This window comes from Peromyscus eremicus, chromosome 23, assembly GCF_949786415.1.
Source record: "Peromyscus eremicus chromosome 23, PerEre_H2_v1, whole genome shotgun sequence".
Lineage (NCBI taxonomy): Eukaryota > Metazoa > Chordata > Mammalia > Rodentia > Cricetidae > Peromyscus > Peromyscus eremicus.
In genome coordinates, this window is record NC_081438.1 from 25,251,845 (window position 1) to 25,269,125 (window position 17,281).

The 17,281-nt window shown below is 51.7% G+C and overlaps 1 protein-coding gene across 1 annotated transcript in view; it reads left to right on the forward strand.

Moving 5' to 3' along the window:
* Positions 1-13,947, forward strand: part of Srrm3 (serine/arginine repetitive matrix 3) — a 39,468-nt gene extending 25,521 nt beyond the window's left edge. Inside the window, exons 11-14 of the mRNA XM_059249720.1 lie at positions 7,748-8,094; positions 8,599-8,823; positions 8,910-9,047; positions 12,438-13,947. Coding sequence (XP_059105703.1) covers positions 7,748-8,094; positions 8,599-8,823; positions 8,910-9,047; positions 12,438-12,660 — 933 coding nt within the window. The 3' untranslated portion in view covers positions 12,661-13,947. The remainder of the gene's footprint in view (positions 1-7,747; positions 8,095-8,598; positions 8,824-8,909; positions 9,048-12,437) is intronic.
* The last annotated feature ends 3,334 nt before the right edge of the window (positions 13,948-17,281 follow it).

Here is a 17,281-nt window from a genome sequence, read left to right on the forward strand (position 1 = left end):
AAAATCAAAAGTAAAAAAAAAAAGACAACTTGGGATGTAGCCCAGTAACAGAGTGTTGGTCTACCCGTGTGGTTCAACCACTGTAGGAAAAAAAGGGAGAGAGTTATGGATGGGGACGTAGCTGGTAGTGTTTGCCTTGGATCGGATCCCTAGCACCACGTGAGATCTGGGGACAGTGGTGCACACTTGTAATCCCTGCACTTGAGAAGTAGATGCGGGAGAATTGGGTGTTTAAGGCCAGCCTCAACTACATAGTGAGTTCAAGGATGGCCTATGCTACATGGTCATCTGTCTCAAAAAGCAGTTAAATAAAACGAAGTTATAGGGAAACCGTGGGGCTAATCTGAGAGGCAAGAGCCATCTTCTGAATTGGTTCTTCTAAGTGGTTGTTTTTCCTTTTAAATGTGCTGCTCCTCTCCTACCTTCTTCAGCCTCCCGCACCGGCCTCATTTAGCTAGCCTTTCTTTTCTCTCTGTCTGGCCTTTCTATCCCCCACCCACCCACACACACACACACTCCATCTTTCCACGCCGGTCTATCTTCTCTTTCCGTTTCTCTCCTCCTGGTTTGGACCTCTCTCCCAAGCCCCTTCTCTATCCACCCTGTAGTTTCTGCATTCATTAGCTGCTGCATGCCTGTCCTCTGGGGAGTTCGGTACGTGAAGAATTAAGGAGAGCTTGGCTACTGGAGCCTGTAGTTAAAGATGTTAAAATGCATAAATAATGAATCTAACGGAGTGGCCCCTTCCATCCCTGAGGCGATACCCAGAAGCCACAGGGCACGCTGTTTCCCCCTCTGCTGGCTCAGAGCAGGGGTCCATTTGGATTCACCATTGTCCTGCATTTCCTGTGCAGAGACCTTCTTTTCTTTTCTTTTTTTTATTGTTGCATCCCTGTCCCTGGCCGCTGAGAAGGTAGGTACCCCAGCTCAGCTGCGTACTTACTCTCTATTCCTCTCATGTCAGATAAGTCTGGCCACCCTGCTTAGTTTGAATCTCAATCTTTCTCTCTCTCTCTCTCTCTCTCTCTCTCTCTCTCTCTCTCTCTCCCCTCTACTTTGCTCTGGGTTGGGTTTTTTTTTATTTTCTCTTTTCTCTCTTTCTCTCTTTAACTAATCTTTCATTTGCTCTTTCTCCGAACGAGCCACCACCTAGCTGTGCCCTGGTCTATGGTTTGGCTCCTGTCACTCTCCCTCTAACCCCTGATGAGTCTACAGGTTCTTCCTTCCTCTCCTTCCCATCTCTCCCCTGCCTCTGCTTCTTCCTCTCCACCTCCTGGTCCTGGTCCCCAAGCCCTGCTTCACACTCATTCTCATTTGGTTGGCTGAACGCATTTGTGTGTGATTTAACATTCAATCTTTGTGTGTCTTCCTGTACTGTGTGCTGGGGGCCAATTTGACTGCTACCGTCTGGCGTGGTTGCTGAACCCTCACCCTTCATCCTTGCCAGCTTCTAGCCAGGGGCTTTGGTCACACACACACACACACACACACACACACACACACACACACACACTCCAGTCCTCTAGGACCCACCTAGACAGTACGCAGTGGAAGAGTGGCCTCGGACAACCTCTGGGCCTCCAGATCTGGAGGGAATTTCTGGCTGAGGGTCAAGTTCCAAGTTAAGTCCCATTGAACCCTTTGGGGCTGACTAGGCCAGGCTGAACTCTAGATGTAGACCGACTCCTTTTATGACAGCACAATGGAGCTCGGAGGTGCAAGTTTCAGGGTCTGGGACGCCAACGGGCATTAGTACCACTGGGACTCACAGCTCCGTGGTTCCGATGTGGCAATGGAGCGGTTCAGAGAGTCTGGAGCAGGCACTAAACTATGAGAACTTACTCGGCCAAAACTCTCCGGGGTGATTTCAGAATGGGATAAAATCAGAGCTTACCTACCCCCAGAACAGGGGCTCCTCCAAGAGCCCAGTGTCTTGTCTTCTTCTGAAGGTCTGAATTGGAGCAGTTCAATGGTATCCCTTGGTGCAGAACGATCGGGAAGAGACAATCACTTATAGCCAAAGTAACTCTGGGTAGAGTAAGCATTATATCGCATGAGATTTATGATTGCCACTCCTGTGCTCAGCTAGCTGCTTGGAAAGTGGCAGAGTCAGAAGTGGGTCTTTCAGGAGACCACCACCCCACCCTCCTTCCACCCGCTTCCTGTTCTACCTGAAGGTAGCCACAGAATTTTGAGCTCCCAATAGCCCAATAGCCATTTCAAGGTCTCGTAACCCTCATCTTCAACTTCAAGGAAAGGGTTAGATGCCGCTCCCCTGTTTATCCCAGGGAAGGTCTGGACAGCTGACTCCTCAGAGCGCTGCAGCTATCTTGGATGGTGCTCGCTGGAAGGGAGGTGACAAAGTTGTTCTTCGCAGGGGACAAGGGCTGCGAGTCTGAAGGGGTGAAGTGTCCCAGCCTGATGAAAACTTGGAGGCTCCACCCTTCAAGACTTCCTAGATATCAACAAGGGAAAACTGAGACAGAGGCAAGCAGGCATCAGTCCTGGGATACATAGGGGACACAATGCAAAGCAGTCCAGTGTTTTCTCGCCTTTGTCCATCACACTGTCCCCTCTCCCATCCTTCAGTTGTTCCCTTTGACCCTCACATCTTTCTTACACAAGTTAAAAAATGATGTCACCAGCAGAGCCAAGAAAATTACAAATGTACCAAGTGCTTGGCAAGCGTGAGGACATGAGTTCAAGCCCCAGAACCCACATTAGAAAGCCAGGGATGGTGGCCTGCGTTTCTAATCTCAGATCTGGGAAGGTAGAGGCAGAACAATGCCCAGGGCTTGCTGGTCAGCCTGCCTCGCTTAATTGACTAGCCCTGGGTCCTCCAAATAGCTCAGTGGGTAAAGGTGCTTGTCACCAAACCTAGTGGCCTGACATCAGTTCCTGGAACTCACACGGTAGAGAGAGAAAACCAGCCTCTTCAAGTTGTCCTCTGCATGTACACACACACACACACACACACACACACACACACACACACACAAAAGAAAGGAACGGAGGGGAGGGAGGGAGGCAAGGAAGAAAGAAAGAAAGAAAGAAAGAAAGAAAGAAAGAAAGAAAGAAAGAAAGAAAGGAAGGAAGGAAGAAAGAAGAAATTCCATATCCCCTGGCTTTCCTTCAACCCCTAGGAAGAATGAGGCCCAGCCAAGCCAAGGATGAGGCACAGCCTCTGGCAGGATCCGGTGACCGTTTCTTGGCAGCTGACTTCTCCCAAGGACTCTCTGACAGCACCATCCTCCCATCTCTGCAGTCTTGGGATGCAGGGGACCGAACCCTTCCCATCTGACCCCAGGCCTTCTTCCTGTTCTAATCCTTTTAGTCTGTTGGGAGCCAAAGAAGCCAATCCCTTTATAGACCAACCCAACAGAGATTCTGGTCATCCTCATTTTATCAGTGGGGAAGCAGAGCCCATCTAGTATGAGACAGCATAAACTCTCATAATCAACTTGGATCCCCTCAGGGGTTCTTCTTGGGCTAGGGGGAGGTCAGTAGACTCTCAAGGGATCAGAGGAGAGTGATAGGGAACTGAGACTTCAAGACCTACAGGTAGGAAGCCACAATCTTGGCTGGAACCTCAATGGTTGGGGACAGAAACATACTGGGAGTATTCAGCTATCCAGTACAGGCCCTTCCTATCCCTAATACTCTACCCCACCTCCAGTACGAGACATGTAAAGTCAAGATGGTTCTGCATGGGACTGGGGATGTAACTCAGTTGCTGGTGTTTGCCTAGCATGCACGAAACATTGGGTTATAAGCCAAAGAACTCGTAAACCAGGCATGGTGGTTCATGTCTGTAATGCTGGCACTCATGGAGGTGGAGACAGGAAGAACAGAAGTTCAATGTCAGGCAGCATGTGTCCACCAAAGCAGCGGTGGGGTGACAGTCTTGGGGGCAAGCAGCCACCCTCTGCCACCCTGGGGTTGAATTGAGTCCGTCTTCACAAAAGATTTTTTCTTTCTTTCTTTTTAGTTTTAAAGAAAAACATTCAAAAAGTTCAAGGTCAACTTTGACGAGACATTGAGCCCTAACTGAGCTACATAGAATCTTGTCAAAAGAAAAGTGAGCTGGGCGGTGGTGGCACACGCCTTTAATCCCAGCACTCGGGAGGCAGAGCCAGGCGGATCTCTGTGAGTTCGAGGCCAGCCTGGGCTACCAAGTGAGTTCCAGGAAAGGCGCAAAGCTACACAGAGAAACCCTGTCTCGAAAAAAAAAAAAAAAAGAAAAGAAAAGAAAAGTGAGAAAGGGGGAGCTGGGACTGTAGCTCAGCGAGAGCAACCTGCCTCGCATGTGTGAGGCCCTAGATTCAACCTCTAGTACTGACAGGGGAAAAAGGTGGGAAGGGGTTCCTGCATGTCTGTGGAAAGGAGCATCGTGGACTTACTTGATCACCCTCCTTGACCCTGTTCTTGCCTTGAGTCAGGTCTTTAGCTCAGACACACAGAGTCTGCTCCTGACCCCAATATGCACTCCTTCACCACTGGCCTTGCTGCCTCCCCTGACCAGAGTAGCCTCAAAGGAGGGGTCTGTGGTGACCCTGAGCTGTGAGTTACCATGCATTTGTTCCGGAGGCTCCCTTACCTGATACCTGCTTACTTAACTAGCTGACTACCCTGGGCATACAATGCATTTGAAGATCCTGGAGATGTCTTTCTCTAGAAGGAAATTCAATGAGAAAACCCTGGTACAGACTAGGGACTGTGAGAGGTTGTCTGCTTGAGGGTGGGAAGGAGAGCAGAAGGTTCTCCTAGGGATGTCTGTTGAGAATGAAACCGTCTTTACAACTGGGCATGGTATAATCTGGGCATGTAATCCAGCACTTGGGATGCAGAGATAGGGATTTTCAGGAGTTCAAGATTATCTTTGGTTACATAGAGAATTTGAGGCCAGCCTGGGCTATGTGAGACCCTTCCTGAATTTAAAAAAAAAAAAAAATGGGACTGGGAATATAGCTCAGACAGCAGAGTGCTTGCCTAGCATTCATGAAGCCCTGGGTTCGATCTCCAGCACTGCGTAAGCACACCTGTAATTCCAGCACTCAAGTAGTGAAGGCAGGAGAGTCAGAAGTTCAACTATATCAGAGTTCAGAGTTCCAGGCCAGCCTTAGCTACGCGAGACCTTGTCTAAAATAAAGCAAAAATAAGCCTCCAGTTCCCCTAGCCAAAGCTGATCAGGAGGCAAAGGCTGCTCTGCGGAGCAAGCGGCTACCAGACCCTACCCACTCTGGACACCTCTGCCTGCCTCTGCTTTGAAAAAGGAGCAGCTCTCCTGAGAGAAGTCTTCATGGCCTCCTTGACTCCCACGGTGTACTCACCGGCTATGGCTAGTATTCATTGGTTGCTTCAGCCGCCAATCACAAACTGGCTGTACATTGCCAGCAGTGGAGCCCACTTCCCGGCTCTAGGTCTTTGTTGAGCTCTATGGAGCCCTTCAGAGAGAGATGTCTGGGCTCCTGATCCCCTCTGCCAGAAACATCCAGGGCCAGGCAAAGGAAATCATGTTTTGTTATCCGTGACTGCAAGGTACCCTGGATGAGTCAAAGAGACAGCAGAATGAACACAGCTCAGACCTCTCCCGGCACCTGGAACTCCCTGATTACCCCGGCCCTTAGTGAGCCCAACGCTTCCTTCCTCCACCAGTAGTCTTAAGGACTCAGTGCCATCTTTTATGCTAAAAAATGAGATTATGCCCAATGTGGTGGTACACGCCTGTATTCCTAGCATTCAGGGGACTGAGACAAGAGGATCTCAAGTTCAAGGCTATATTGAAAGACCTTGTCTAAAAACAAAAGAAGCTGGGTATGGCGGTGTGCATTTGTAATCGCAGCACTCAAGAGGTGGCAGCCGTAGGATCAGGAGTCCAAGGTCCGAGTCCAAGGTCACCTTGGGCTGCATACTGAATTCGTCGTGAGATACGTGAGATCTGTCAAGAAAGAGAATACAAGGATATCCGTGCATATGGTGGTGCATGGTTGGTGTGGTTGTGCATGCCTTTAATCTCAGCACTGAGAGGCAAAAGCCAGTGGATCTGGAGGCTAGCCAAGGCTACATAGCGAGACTCTGTCTCCAACAAGCAAACCTGAGGTTACAGACAGCAGATCTGGCTGGGTAAAGACTGTGGAAGGGTCAGGGACAGATCTGTAAACAGAATAGTACCATCTGGCCTTGTGAGGTTGGGGCCCAAAGTCAGGAGGGTCCTTCTGTGCAGGGGTGGATGGGGAGGCTGGGGATGGCGCAATCAGAGAATCTCGGACTATTTACCCTGGAAGAGACATTGGGAAGCAAAAAGCCAAACTCTCATTGTGCGGACGGGGAAACTGAGTCCTAGATTGGGGAAATTAATTTGTCCAGGGGCCCCATGGTGCTGAGGTAGTGGTAGGCTCTCAGATTCCTAGTTCCCAGCCAGGGACCTTCGGATGGTGACAGGTTACCTTTCTGGTCCTAACTCACTCTTGGAAAAAAAAAAAATAAATTAATAGCCCTATCCAGATGTCAGCCAAGAGCACTGGCTGAGGCCCGTGGAGCTGGACATTGCTGGTCCTCTAGAGGTGAATCGGCCTCCTCTTGGGCCTAGAGTTGGGGTGGTTGCGTTTTTCTCTCTCTCTCTCTATCTCTCTTGCATTTTTGTGACTCTAATGATGAACTTATGCTACCACACTTTTCCCTTTTCTTACACAACTCACCTACTAAAGGAGGAAGTGCCACTTTATTGGTAAGTGGACGTTAACCAAGAGGGACTTAAAAAAAAAAATCAGAACGTTAAAAAAAAAAAAAGAAAAGAAAAAAAATGAAAAAAAAAGGAAAAGAAAAAGAAAAGAGAGAAACAGAAAGACAGTTGGTCAGCTACTGAACACCCCTGAGCTCTTGGCAGGGTCGCAAAACAGAGTCAAATATTAACAGAAAGAAAAAAAAAAAAGAGTCAGGCTCCCCAGCAGATCATTTTGGTTTGGGTATATAATGACATTTGTGGTTTTTTGTTTTGTTTTGTTTCCGTTATTATTATATTATTATTATTTTAGTTTTCTTTTTTGTTTCTGTTTTGACTCCTTTTCTTCGGTTAAATTTTGAGTTCAGTTATCTTGCCCCCTCCCCTATCTGTGTGCCGTGTGACACCCGCCCCCTCCATGCCCTTTACCCTGGTGGGGGGAGCCTGGCCCTGGTGGGCTGGCCCTGGCTTGACGTACCAGTGTCGTCCCTCTCTCTTCTCTCTACTGGGGGGGGATCGTCTGTCCCCCATGCGAGGACAATGCCAGCCCCTCTGGTGCCCCATCCTGGAGCTCCCCCCTCCCCCCGCAGCCCCCATCCCCACCGCTCCGTCCCTCTTGTGTTATGCATGCGGAGAACCTTGCATGGTCTGCTATGTTGAGGCCAGAAGGTGAACATTCAGGAGAGGTAGAGGCAGGGCAGGCGCGGGAACCGTGTGTGCGATGCTCCAGGGCTGCAGCCCGCGGCCTAGGCCCGGTGAAAGCCCTCTCTCCTTTTCTCCCCCCACCCCGCTGCCCTCTCACGTTCCCCCCTCGATCCCTCTTCTTTTTCTCTCCACCTCTCTGTCCGGCTTGCACCCCTCCCCACTTTTGCTTCCTCACTGCCCCGCCCCACCCATCCCCCGTGTCTGTCTGTCCTCTGCATCCGCAACCCTCCTCTCTGCTCCGGTCCCCTCTGCATCCCTCCCGGCCTCTCTCTCGCCCCCTCTCCGCCCCTCCGTGCCCTTCTCTGCCTCTCTCCCCGTCAGAAGCCTAGTTCGCCCCGGGCCTGCGACAAGGTGGCCGCCGCGCCCACGCCGCCCGCGCGTGGGAAAGACAGTCAGAGCCCGCGCTCCGCGCCGTCGTCGCAGGGCCGCGGGGGCCGCGCGGCGGGAGGGGCGGCCAGGCGCCGTCGCCGGCGGAGGAGGAGGCGGCGATCGCGATCCTCGGCCAACGCGCCCCGCCGCAGGGGACGCCGGCGTGCCAAGCCCGCGCCACCCCGGGGCTCGTCCCGCTCGCTCAGCGGGGCTCACTCCAGCAGCGAGTCGGGTGGCGGCGCCCCGGGTCCAGGGCCCGAACCGGGCTCGGAGAGAGGCCACAGCGGCCACGGGAAAAGGTGAGCCGGCCTCCTGCCTGCACCCCACAGGGGAACCCTTTCACTTGTCACCCCCAAACAGAACCTCTTGCTTGTCACTCTATTTATGCAGCCCTCGTGGTCACCCCACATGTAACCCTTCACTGATTACTCCACGTGGGGTTTCTGCTCTCGACATCCCACGTGCATCCCTCTCGCTGGACATCTCACATGCATTCCTCTCGCTGGACATCCCACATGCATCCCTCTCGCTGGACATCCCACATACATCCCTCTCGCTGGACATCCCACATGCATCCCTCTCGCTGGACATCCCACATGCATCCCTCTCGCTGGACATCCCACATGCATCACCTCCAACGGAGCCTCCCTTGTTAGTTAACCCACATAAAATCTCTAATTCGTCCCTTTGACGCCTCATTTCCTCTGTGCTGGGCTCATGGATCCCCACTGCCACCTACACGTCCTACGTCTCTCCTGCCCTGCAGCCAGCCACTGAGCCCTGCCCCACACTCCCTCCTCTAGGGCAAAGGAGCGACCCCCACGCGCGCGGCCCACAAGCACCTCGCCATCTCCAGGCGCGCACGGCCGGCGGGGTGGCCCGGAGGGGAACAGCTCATCACGCAGCCCCGGCCCCCATCCGGGGTCCTGGAGCTCCAGCCGCTCACCATCCAAATCCCGCTCACGCTCCCCAGACAAAAGGACCCGCAGCCCCAGCCTCTCCCCGTCGCCCAAGAAACCTCTTGGCCGGTAAGTGTCCCTAAGGGGCGGATGGCGGAGAACCCGGGCTTGGGGCTCAGATGGCGGGGATCCCTCACCACGAGCGGGTCCCACAGGGACAAGGACAGCGAAGGCCGTGCGAGGCATGCCGAGGCTGAGGCCGCCCGCACCCGACGTCGCTCCCGCAGCTACTCGCCGATCCGAAAGCGGCGCCGAGACTCGCCCAGTTTCATGGAGCCAAGGCGCATCACCAGGTACAAAGGGGCCTGGGGATGAGGCGGGAATAGGGCTGCTGACTCTAGTTGGTGGCCAGGGATGTCAGAGAGTCAAGACTCACAGGCATGGGGACTTTCTAGAGTGAACTGATTCTGATCCACAGGAAAAAGGCGTGTTTGCCAAGAGGGGACAAACAGAGAGATGGGCTGAGTGAAGAGAAACTAGTGGATTCAGGGGTCATCGAAGACTTGGGGAGGGACGAGGGTGCCAGGGCACCAGACACCTTGGGAAGGAAGGGTGCCATGGACCCGAGCCGGTCTGTACTTGGGAGCGGGTCTGTACTTGGGTCGGGGTGGCCAGGCACAGATACGGAGTTCAGCTCTGGGAGATTCCATTCATCCGTCTGGAGTCCCTCCTTCCCTCCCGGTATCTACCACATCCTCAATGATATGTACTTTCTCCTTCATCTCAAGGAACCTCCTGCTGCGTGGCCTGTGGCCAGGCTGGGGGCCGTGTGGACCGGGCTCCACAGGCAGCCCAAGTGATGCCCATGTGAGCTAGTCTGGTGGTGATCAGCTGTCCGTCGTCTGCGTCTCCTTTTCTCACTAACCTCCCAGCACCCTGGGGAATTGGCGGAGGGGGCAGAGCATCCTAGTACCTGGGGTAGCTGTCTGAGAAACCCCATGCAGAATGGGGAGTGTGGCTGATTTGATGGAAGACAGGAGGGGTCTGAGTCTGCCAAGAAATCACCCTAAAGCTAGGACTGGTGGCTCATGTCTCTCATCCCAGCTACTGGGTAGGCTGAAGCAGAGGGGGTGGAAAATTCAAGGCCAGCCTAAGGAACCTAGCAAGACCTTGCCTCAAAACAAAAAGATTGATAGAATGTTTGCCTAGAATCTCCCAGTGAAGGATTAAGGCCATAGCTTAGTAATAGAGCACCTGCCTAGAATCTCCCAGTGAGGAGCTGGGGTGTGGCTCAGTGGTAGAGCACCTGTCTAGAATCCTCCAGTGAGGGGCTGGGGTGTGGCTCAGTGGTAGAGCACCTGCCTAGTACTTGTGAGGCTCTAGATTCAATCCCTACTACCAACAAATTAAAAATCACCCTGCAGGGCTGGAGAGATGGCTCAGAGGTTAAGAGCACTGACTGCTCTTCCAGAGGTCCTGAGTTCAATTCCCAGCACCCACGTGGTGGCTCCCAACCATCTATAATGAGATCTGGTGCCCTCTTCTGGCCTGCAGGCATACATGCTGTATACATAATAAATAAATAAATCTTAAAAAATATTTTAAAAAAAAATTACCCTGCAGCCCAGAATTACCCCAGTCTGAATAGATTGCCATACCCTGAGCCCAGCATTGCCCTGCCTTGCTGAGGAACCTGGGGGAGACTGATGTACCTCAGTGGCCAGATGTGTATAATTAGCTGAAATCCTTAAGAATCTTTTTAATTCCAACTCTTGAATCTCAAATTAGTTCTCCTTTGTCCTTGATAATCTGGGTCTCCAAGAAAGCAGTATGGACTCCTCCTTTATTCAGACCTAAAGTCTAAGACCACACTAGAGATAGCCCCTCAGACAGGTTACACACTCCAGCTATACACTGAGGATCCTAAGATGGCCAGAATCTCACATCTTCCACCCGGCACCCCCTCAGCCCCTCGGTCCCAGGCTGCCTCCTCCCCCCACTAATGCACACCTGTTTTTCTTCCTCAGTTAACCCTTGTGATGGGGCATTATAACCCCCTTAACCACTTTCTTTTCTTCTCTCTGGGTCATAGCCTCCTGCCTTCAAACTAACTCTGGGCCAGCGGGGGTGGGGAGGTGGGGGGTGGTAGCTGAGTGAAGGGTTGGGGTGGAGCAGGGGAAAGGGGGATAGGCTGAAGCCGAGACAGCAGTGGTCAGGGGTCTCTTCCTGGTTCTCTTTGAATGACCTTAAAAATCTAAATCTTCAGCCGGAAGATGGTGGCACACGCCTTTAATCCCAGCACTTAGGAGGCAAAGACTGGTGGATCTCTGTGAGTGTGAGGCCAACCTGGTCTGCAGAGTGATTCCAGGACAGCCAGGGCTACACAGAGAAACCTTGTCTCAGGGGAAAACACACACACACACACACACACACACACACACACACACACACACTCTCTCTATATATATATCTTCTATTTGGAACAAGGATAAGGGGACAGAAAAGCAGGGCTTGCCCATAATACTTGCAAGCCAAGAAGCCATTGCTGGACTTTTTGATGTGAGTTGTCCCTATTTAAAAGTTTCATTCAAAGGTCTATGGATGTGGCTCAGTTAACAGAATGCTTACATAGCACGCATGGAGTCTAATGTTCAGTCCTCAGCATGCAAAAACGGGTGAGATAAACCTGCAGCCCCAACACTCAGGAGGTTAAAGGCAGAAAGATCAGAAGTTCAAGGTCACCCTCTGCTACACAGTAAATTTGAAGTTTGATACATGAAATAATAAAAGTTTTATTCCTGCTGGACATAATGGTGCGTACATACCCGCGGTCCCAGAACTCGGAAGTCGAGGCAGGAAGATTGGAAATGACAGGTTAGCCTGGGCTTCATAGTGACTGTGTCTAAAAGAAAGCAAGAAAAGAAGGAAGGGAGAGAGAGAAAGGAAATCAGGTGTACTGATACATGTCTGTGATTATAGCACTCAGGAGGTCAAAACAGGAGAATCAGGAGTTCAAGGCCAGCCTTGGCTACACAGTGAGAGGCCAGCCTGAGCTATATAAATCCTTCCTCAGAAAATAAAAACAAAATGAAGTTTGGGGTTAGAGAGAGGGCTCAGCAGTTAAGAGCATTTACTGTCCTTTCGGAGGACCTGAGTTCGAGTCCCAAGATACACATGGGAAGCTCAGTGTGGATCAGCTCCAGGGAATCCAACGACCTCCACTCTCCATGGCCCCTGCACATGCTCACATACCCCCACATACAGACACATAATGATAAATAATTTTTTTAAAGAAAAGAAAGTTTCACTCATAAAGTTCAGGGTGTAGATCAGTGGTACTAGTATTTGTAAGGTCCTGATTTCTTTCTACCCCCAGCATTGACAAACAAAAGAAAAAACAAACAGCATTCACACACACACACACACACACACACACACACGCACGCACGCACACCAAAAACCAATAAACTCCCATTTATTCAGAAAATATTTCTTAGCACATATTCAGGTCAATAATGAACTTGGGCTTTTTGCCCTGTGGGCAGACAAGAAAAAAAAATCGACATGAATTTGGTAAGACACAGAAGTTTGGAATTGGAGTTGTCCCTGAGGCCAGGACTCAGAGGAAACAGGCAGGAAGCCCTTACCACTGCTGTGATGGGGACAGAGGCCGAGTGGGAGCCGTGGATGGGCAGAGCTTGGGGCTCTGGGTGGGCTAGGATCTACTTTTTCCTCTCTTCCAGTGCCCGAAAGCGTCCCATCCCCTACTACCGACCCAGCCCCTCCTCTTCCTCCAGCTGCTTGAGCAGTGACTACTCCAGCCGGAGCCACAGCCGGAGCCCAAGTCCCGGCCACAGCCACGGAAGCTACAGCAGCCGCAGCCACGGGACTCGCAGCCGCTCATGCAGCGCCTCCCGCAGCCGCAGTCCCAGCTACCACAGCAGCTCCGAGAGTGGGGGCTTCTAAGTCCAGACGGACCCATCTGGGGTTAGGAGGCCCTGGCAAAAGGAGAGGCTGGGGCCCTGAGACCTGGGAAGGAGGGGTCTGTACCCCCATACTGCTACAGAGGTCCCGGGGTGGGGGGCGGGGCAGCACCTGGGCAAGCGGGACTCGGGAAGAGCTTCTTCTTTGGTGGGTGTCCCACCCACAAGGAGGAATCAAATTGTCTTGTCCCTAAAGTGTGCCCATCCCCATGCCCTGCCCACCCACCACGTCCAGGGAACAAAGAGCCTTTGCGAACACAGGGATTAGGTCACCATGCCCCTCTTCTGCCTGAGGCCAGCTTACCAGCCTGGGGCCCATTGCCTGGTTATGGCACAAGAGTCCACTGTTGGCTGTCACCTCACCTCAGCTCAGTGGACCCCTGCACAGCTTGGAAGGTGCCAAGCCCGGGACCTTCCCCTCCTCTTTATCTCCCACGGGGTGAATCTGCAAAGGGCAAAGCAAGCCGGATCTAGAAGGGAAGGACGGCCCACCTAACTCTTGGTGTATTGCCAGGCAGGGTGAGATGTTCACACTTGGCCCCATCTCTCTCCCTTGCCCTCACATCAAGCCGTAGGCCAAGGCCACACCGTCCAGGCCTTCATCAGCACAAGAGGTGGCATAGGCCACCTTTGTATCTAACCCTGAAGTCAACAGTGGAGATTCAGGGGCTGGGGACGTAGCTCAGTTGGTAGAGTGCTTGCCTAGCATGCATGAAGTCCTGGGTTCCACCCCAAACACACTATAAAACCAAGCATGCTGGTGCACGCCTGTAATCCCAGCACTCTGGAGGTAGAGGCAGGGGGACCAGGAGTTCAAGGTCATTTTAGGCTACATAGTGAGTTTGAATTCAGCCTGGGGTACAGGAGACCCTGTCTCAAAAGTGAGAGAGAGAAAGAGAGAGACTGGGGATTCAGGTCAGAAGATAAAAAAGAACACGGGTAGAAAGCCGGGAAATTTTTTTAGCCTGGGTCCAGACAGTGCAGTCAGATGATGAGGCAGGTCAAGGTCGGGAGACAGATAGCACCTGCTGTGGGACTCATGGGCCAAGGGATAGCTCCTGGTCACAAGCCTAGGCTAGCATGCAGTGCACTTCGGAGCCTGCCCGAGGGAGAACTCACTACCAGGCCTTGATGGGTCAGGGTTGGTCGAGGCTTTCAGAACAGGAGTGGTAGGTTCCAGCCAAAGCCCCCAGCCTGGAGCGTGATGGGGAAGCAGTGGTTCCTCCTCTGGCCCTCTTCTGTGGCACCCAGCCCTCCCCCTGCTGGGGCCCTCAGGGATCTCGAAGTCTTCCTTAGCCCAATAGGGCAGATGCCCTGGGCTCTGGTGGGGGAGGGGGGGAGTCTGGGGTCTGATCCGGGTTCCCACCCTCTCTCAGTTTCCCCTTCCCTCTTTCTCCGCAGTGCGGGAAAAAAAAAATTGGACTGTAATAAATACACTAGGTGCCCGGACGACAGGCCGAGTGGGTCTCTGTGTCTGCAACCCTCGGGGGAGGATTAGGGAGGAGGGAGAAGGACTGGGGTCCGTCCCTGGGAGGACCGAGTGGGGCTCTCATTCCTCCTGAGAGCCCAGTGATTGTGGCATCAAGGAACCCTGGCCCATCATGTCCAGCCCCCTGTCTCCGCGCTGGAGACTGTATAGCCTCCTGAAGCTCGAGTGGGGAGGAAGATGAAGCCAGGAGAACTTCCTGTCTGCCCAGAGGCCTTGTGAGCTGTTTGTTTGTTTAAATGTATTGTGTGTGTGAGACTGTGGGGTGTGTGTGCCACCGCGTGTGTGCAGAGGTCAGAGGGCAGCTTTGTGGAGTCAGCTCTCTCCTTCCACGTTTACGTGAGATCCAGCTCTGGTCACTTTTTGGTCACCGGGCAAGTGACCACTGAGCCATCTTGCTAGTCCATGTTTGTTTATTTGAGTCAGGATCTTACTGTGTAACCCTGACTAGCCTAGTAGACCAGACTAGACTAGAATTCTCTGTAATCCTCCTGTCTCACTCTCCTAATTACTGGAATTTCAGTCATGGGCCACCATGCCCTAGGTGGGTTTTTTTCTACCTACTCCTCTTTCTCCTGTTTCTCCCTTTTTTCTCAAAGTGGTGGATTTTAACCTCTGCATGTGTGTGTGTGTGTGTGTGTGTGTGTGCGCGCTCATGAGTGCGGTGTGTGTATAATATGAGTGTGGTGTGTAGTATGTGTGTGGTATGTAGTGTGTGTAGTGTGTATGGTGTGTATAGTGTGTGTAGTGTGTGTGGTGTGTAGTGTGTGTGATGTGTGGTGTGTATAGTGTATGTGGTGTGTATAGTATACGTGGTGTGTATTGTGTTGTGGTGTATAGTGTGTAGTTGGCATGTATAGTATGTATGGTGTGTAGTGTGTGTGATGTGTGGTGTGTAGTGTGTGTGTGGTGTGTATAGTGTATTTGGTGTGTATGTGTATAGTATGTGTGGTGTGTAGTGTATGGGGTATGTAGTGTGTGTGTGGTGTGTAGTGTGCATGCACACTCTATGTGTAAGACAAAGACCAATGTGGATGGTCTTTCCTGTATTTAAGCTTCTCCACCCTGGTTAGCGTCAGGGATTCTCACTGACTCTGGAGCTCACCAACTGGCCATTGAGCTCCTGGGATCCCCTGCCTGCTTCACCACATCACACCCAGCATGAGGGCTAAAGATCCTCGCAACCCTCCCTACACTAGGGTACAGATGTCTGCCACCATAGCTGGCTTTTACGTGAGTGCTGGGGATCCGCACTCAGGTCCTCATCTTGCTCAGTGACGCTTTACCCACAGAGCCGCCTCCCCAGACTGTACCCTGTGCTGAGTCAAGCATTTCCTGGGAATGGGGCTGAAGTGAAGAGCCCGCCTTTCAGCAGAACAGGCCCTAGCCCACATCACATTGGATCTCACAGACACTCTGAAGTGTTTCAAAGCCCGCTTGTCAAGAAAGTTGGTCCAGCTGGGTGTGGTGGTGTCGGACTGTAAGCTCAATGCTCAGAAGGCAGAGACAGGAGGAATGAGAATTGGAGGCCAGTTTGGAGTTTACATGGCAAAGCCATCTTTTAAAAAGAATTACACACATTGCCAGGTGGTGGTGGCGGCCTGTAATCCCAGCACTTGGGAGGCAGAATCAGGTGGATTTTTGTGAGTTGGAGGCCAGCCTGATCTACAGAGCAAGTTCAGGTTAGCCAGGGCTACACAGAGAAACTCCGTATTTAAAAAAAAACAAAAAACAAAACAAAACAAAAACCAACTCACATACACCACACACACACACACACACACACACACACACACCCCTCCATCTTGGCTGAGGGTGTAACTAATATGACCCTGCTGGCTACTTGTCTCTGGGTTAGCCAGAAGATGGGAAATGTCCTTTGTGTCCAGTCCCTAGAGCCTGTCAGCACATAAACCTTTATCCAGTTTCTTCCTCTCAAAACTGGAAGGGTCATCTGATATAACTAGAAGCTCTGTTCCTGATCTAAGTTGTCTGAAGAAGCCCTAGTGACAACTTTTTAGCCCTTTAGGTAAATTAAGAAACAAATGAGCTAAGCATGTGGCTCAGTGGTAGAGCCCCTGCCTAGAATCCCCCAGTGAGGGACTGGGGTGTGGCTCAGTGGTAGAGCCCCTGCCTAGAATCCCCAGTGAGGGGCTAGGGTGTGGCTCAGTGGTAGAGCACCTGCCTATAATCCCCCAGTGAGGGGCTGGGGTGTGGCTCAGTGGTAGAACACCAGCCTAGAATCTCCCAGTGAGGAGCTGGGGTGTGGCTCAGTGGTAGAGCACCTGCCTAGAATCCCCCAGTGAGGGGCTGGGTTGTGGCTCAGTGGTAGAGCACTTGCCTAACATTTAGGAGTCCCTGGATTACATCCCAACAACACACACACACACATGCACGGTTTCTCTCCTACTATTTCTTGTCTCTTTTTCTTTTGTTTTTTAATTTATTTATTGTATTCCCTGTGTGGGGGAGTCTGGGCTACATGTGAGTATGTGCACCACATGCCTTGTGATTGCCAAGGTCAGCTCACTGGAGCTGGAGTTATGGATGGTTGTGAACCACCGTGTCGATGTTGGAAATTCAACTCCAGTCCTCTGCAAGAGCAGCAAGTGCTCTTAACCACTGAGCCATCTCTTGAGCCCTTATTTTCTATTTTTAAATTTTATTTGTAGGTTGGGGATTTAGCTCAGTGGTAGAGCACTTGCCTAGCAAGCGCAAGGCCCTGGGTTCGATCCTCAGCTCAAAAAAAAATTATTTGTATGTGTATGGTGGAGCACAAGCCACAGTGTACATGTGGACACCAGAGGACAAACTGTGGAATCAGCTCCCTCTTTCCATCTACACATGGGTTCCCAGAATCACACTCAAATTATCAAGCTTCTTTTGGAGAGTGCCTTTTCCTGCTGAGCCATCTCAACAGGCCCTACCACTATTTCTTTGAAAGCACAGAGACCTTCATCCTGCCAGATTCCCAGACCAAACAGCCACAGGAAACAGGAAATGCCTCCCACCATCCTTACATTGGTATTTCCAAAAATGCACCCTTAGCTATTCATTTAATTGCTGATCCCCTAAATATTTCTTTAAAAAAAAAAAAGACTTTAAAAAAAAAGTGTGT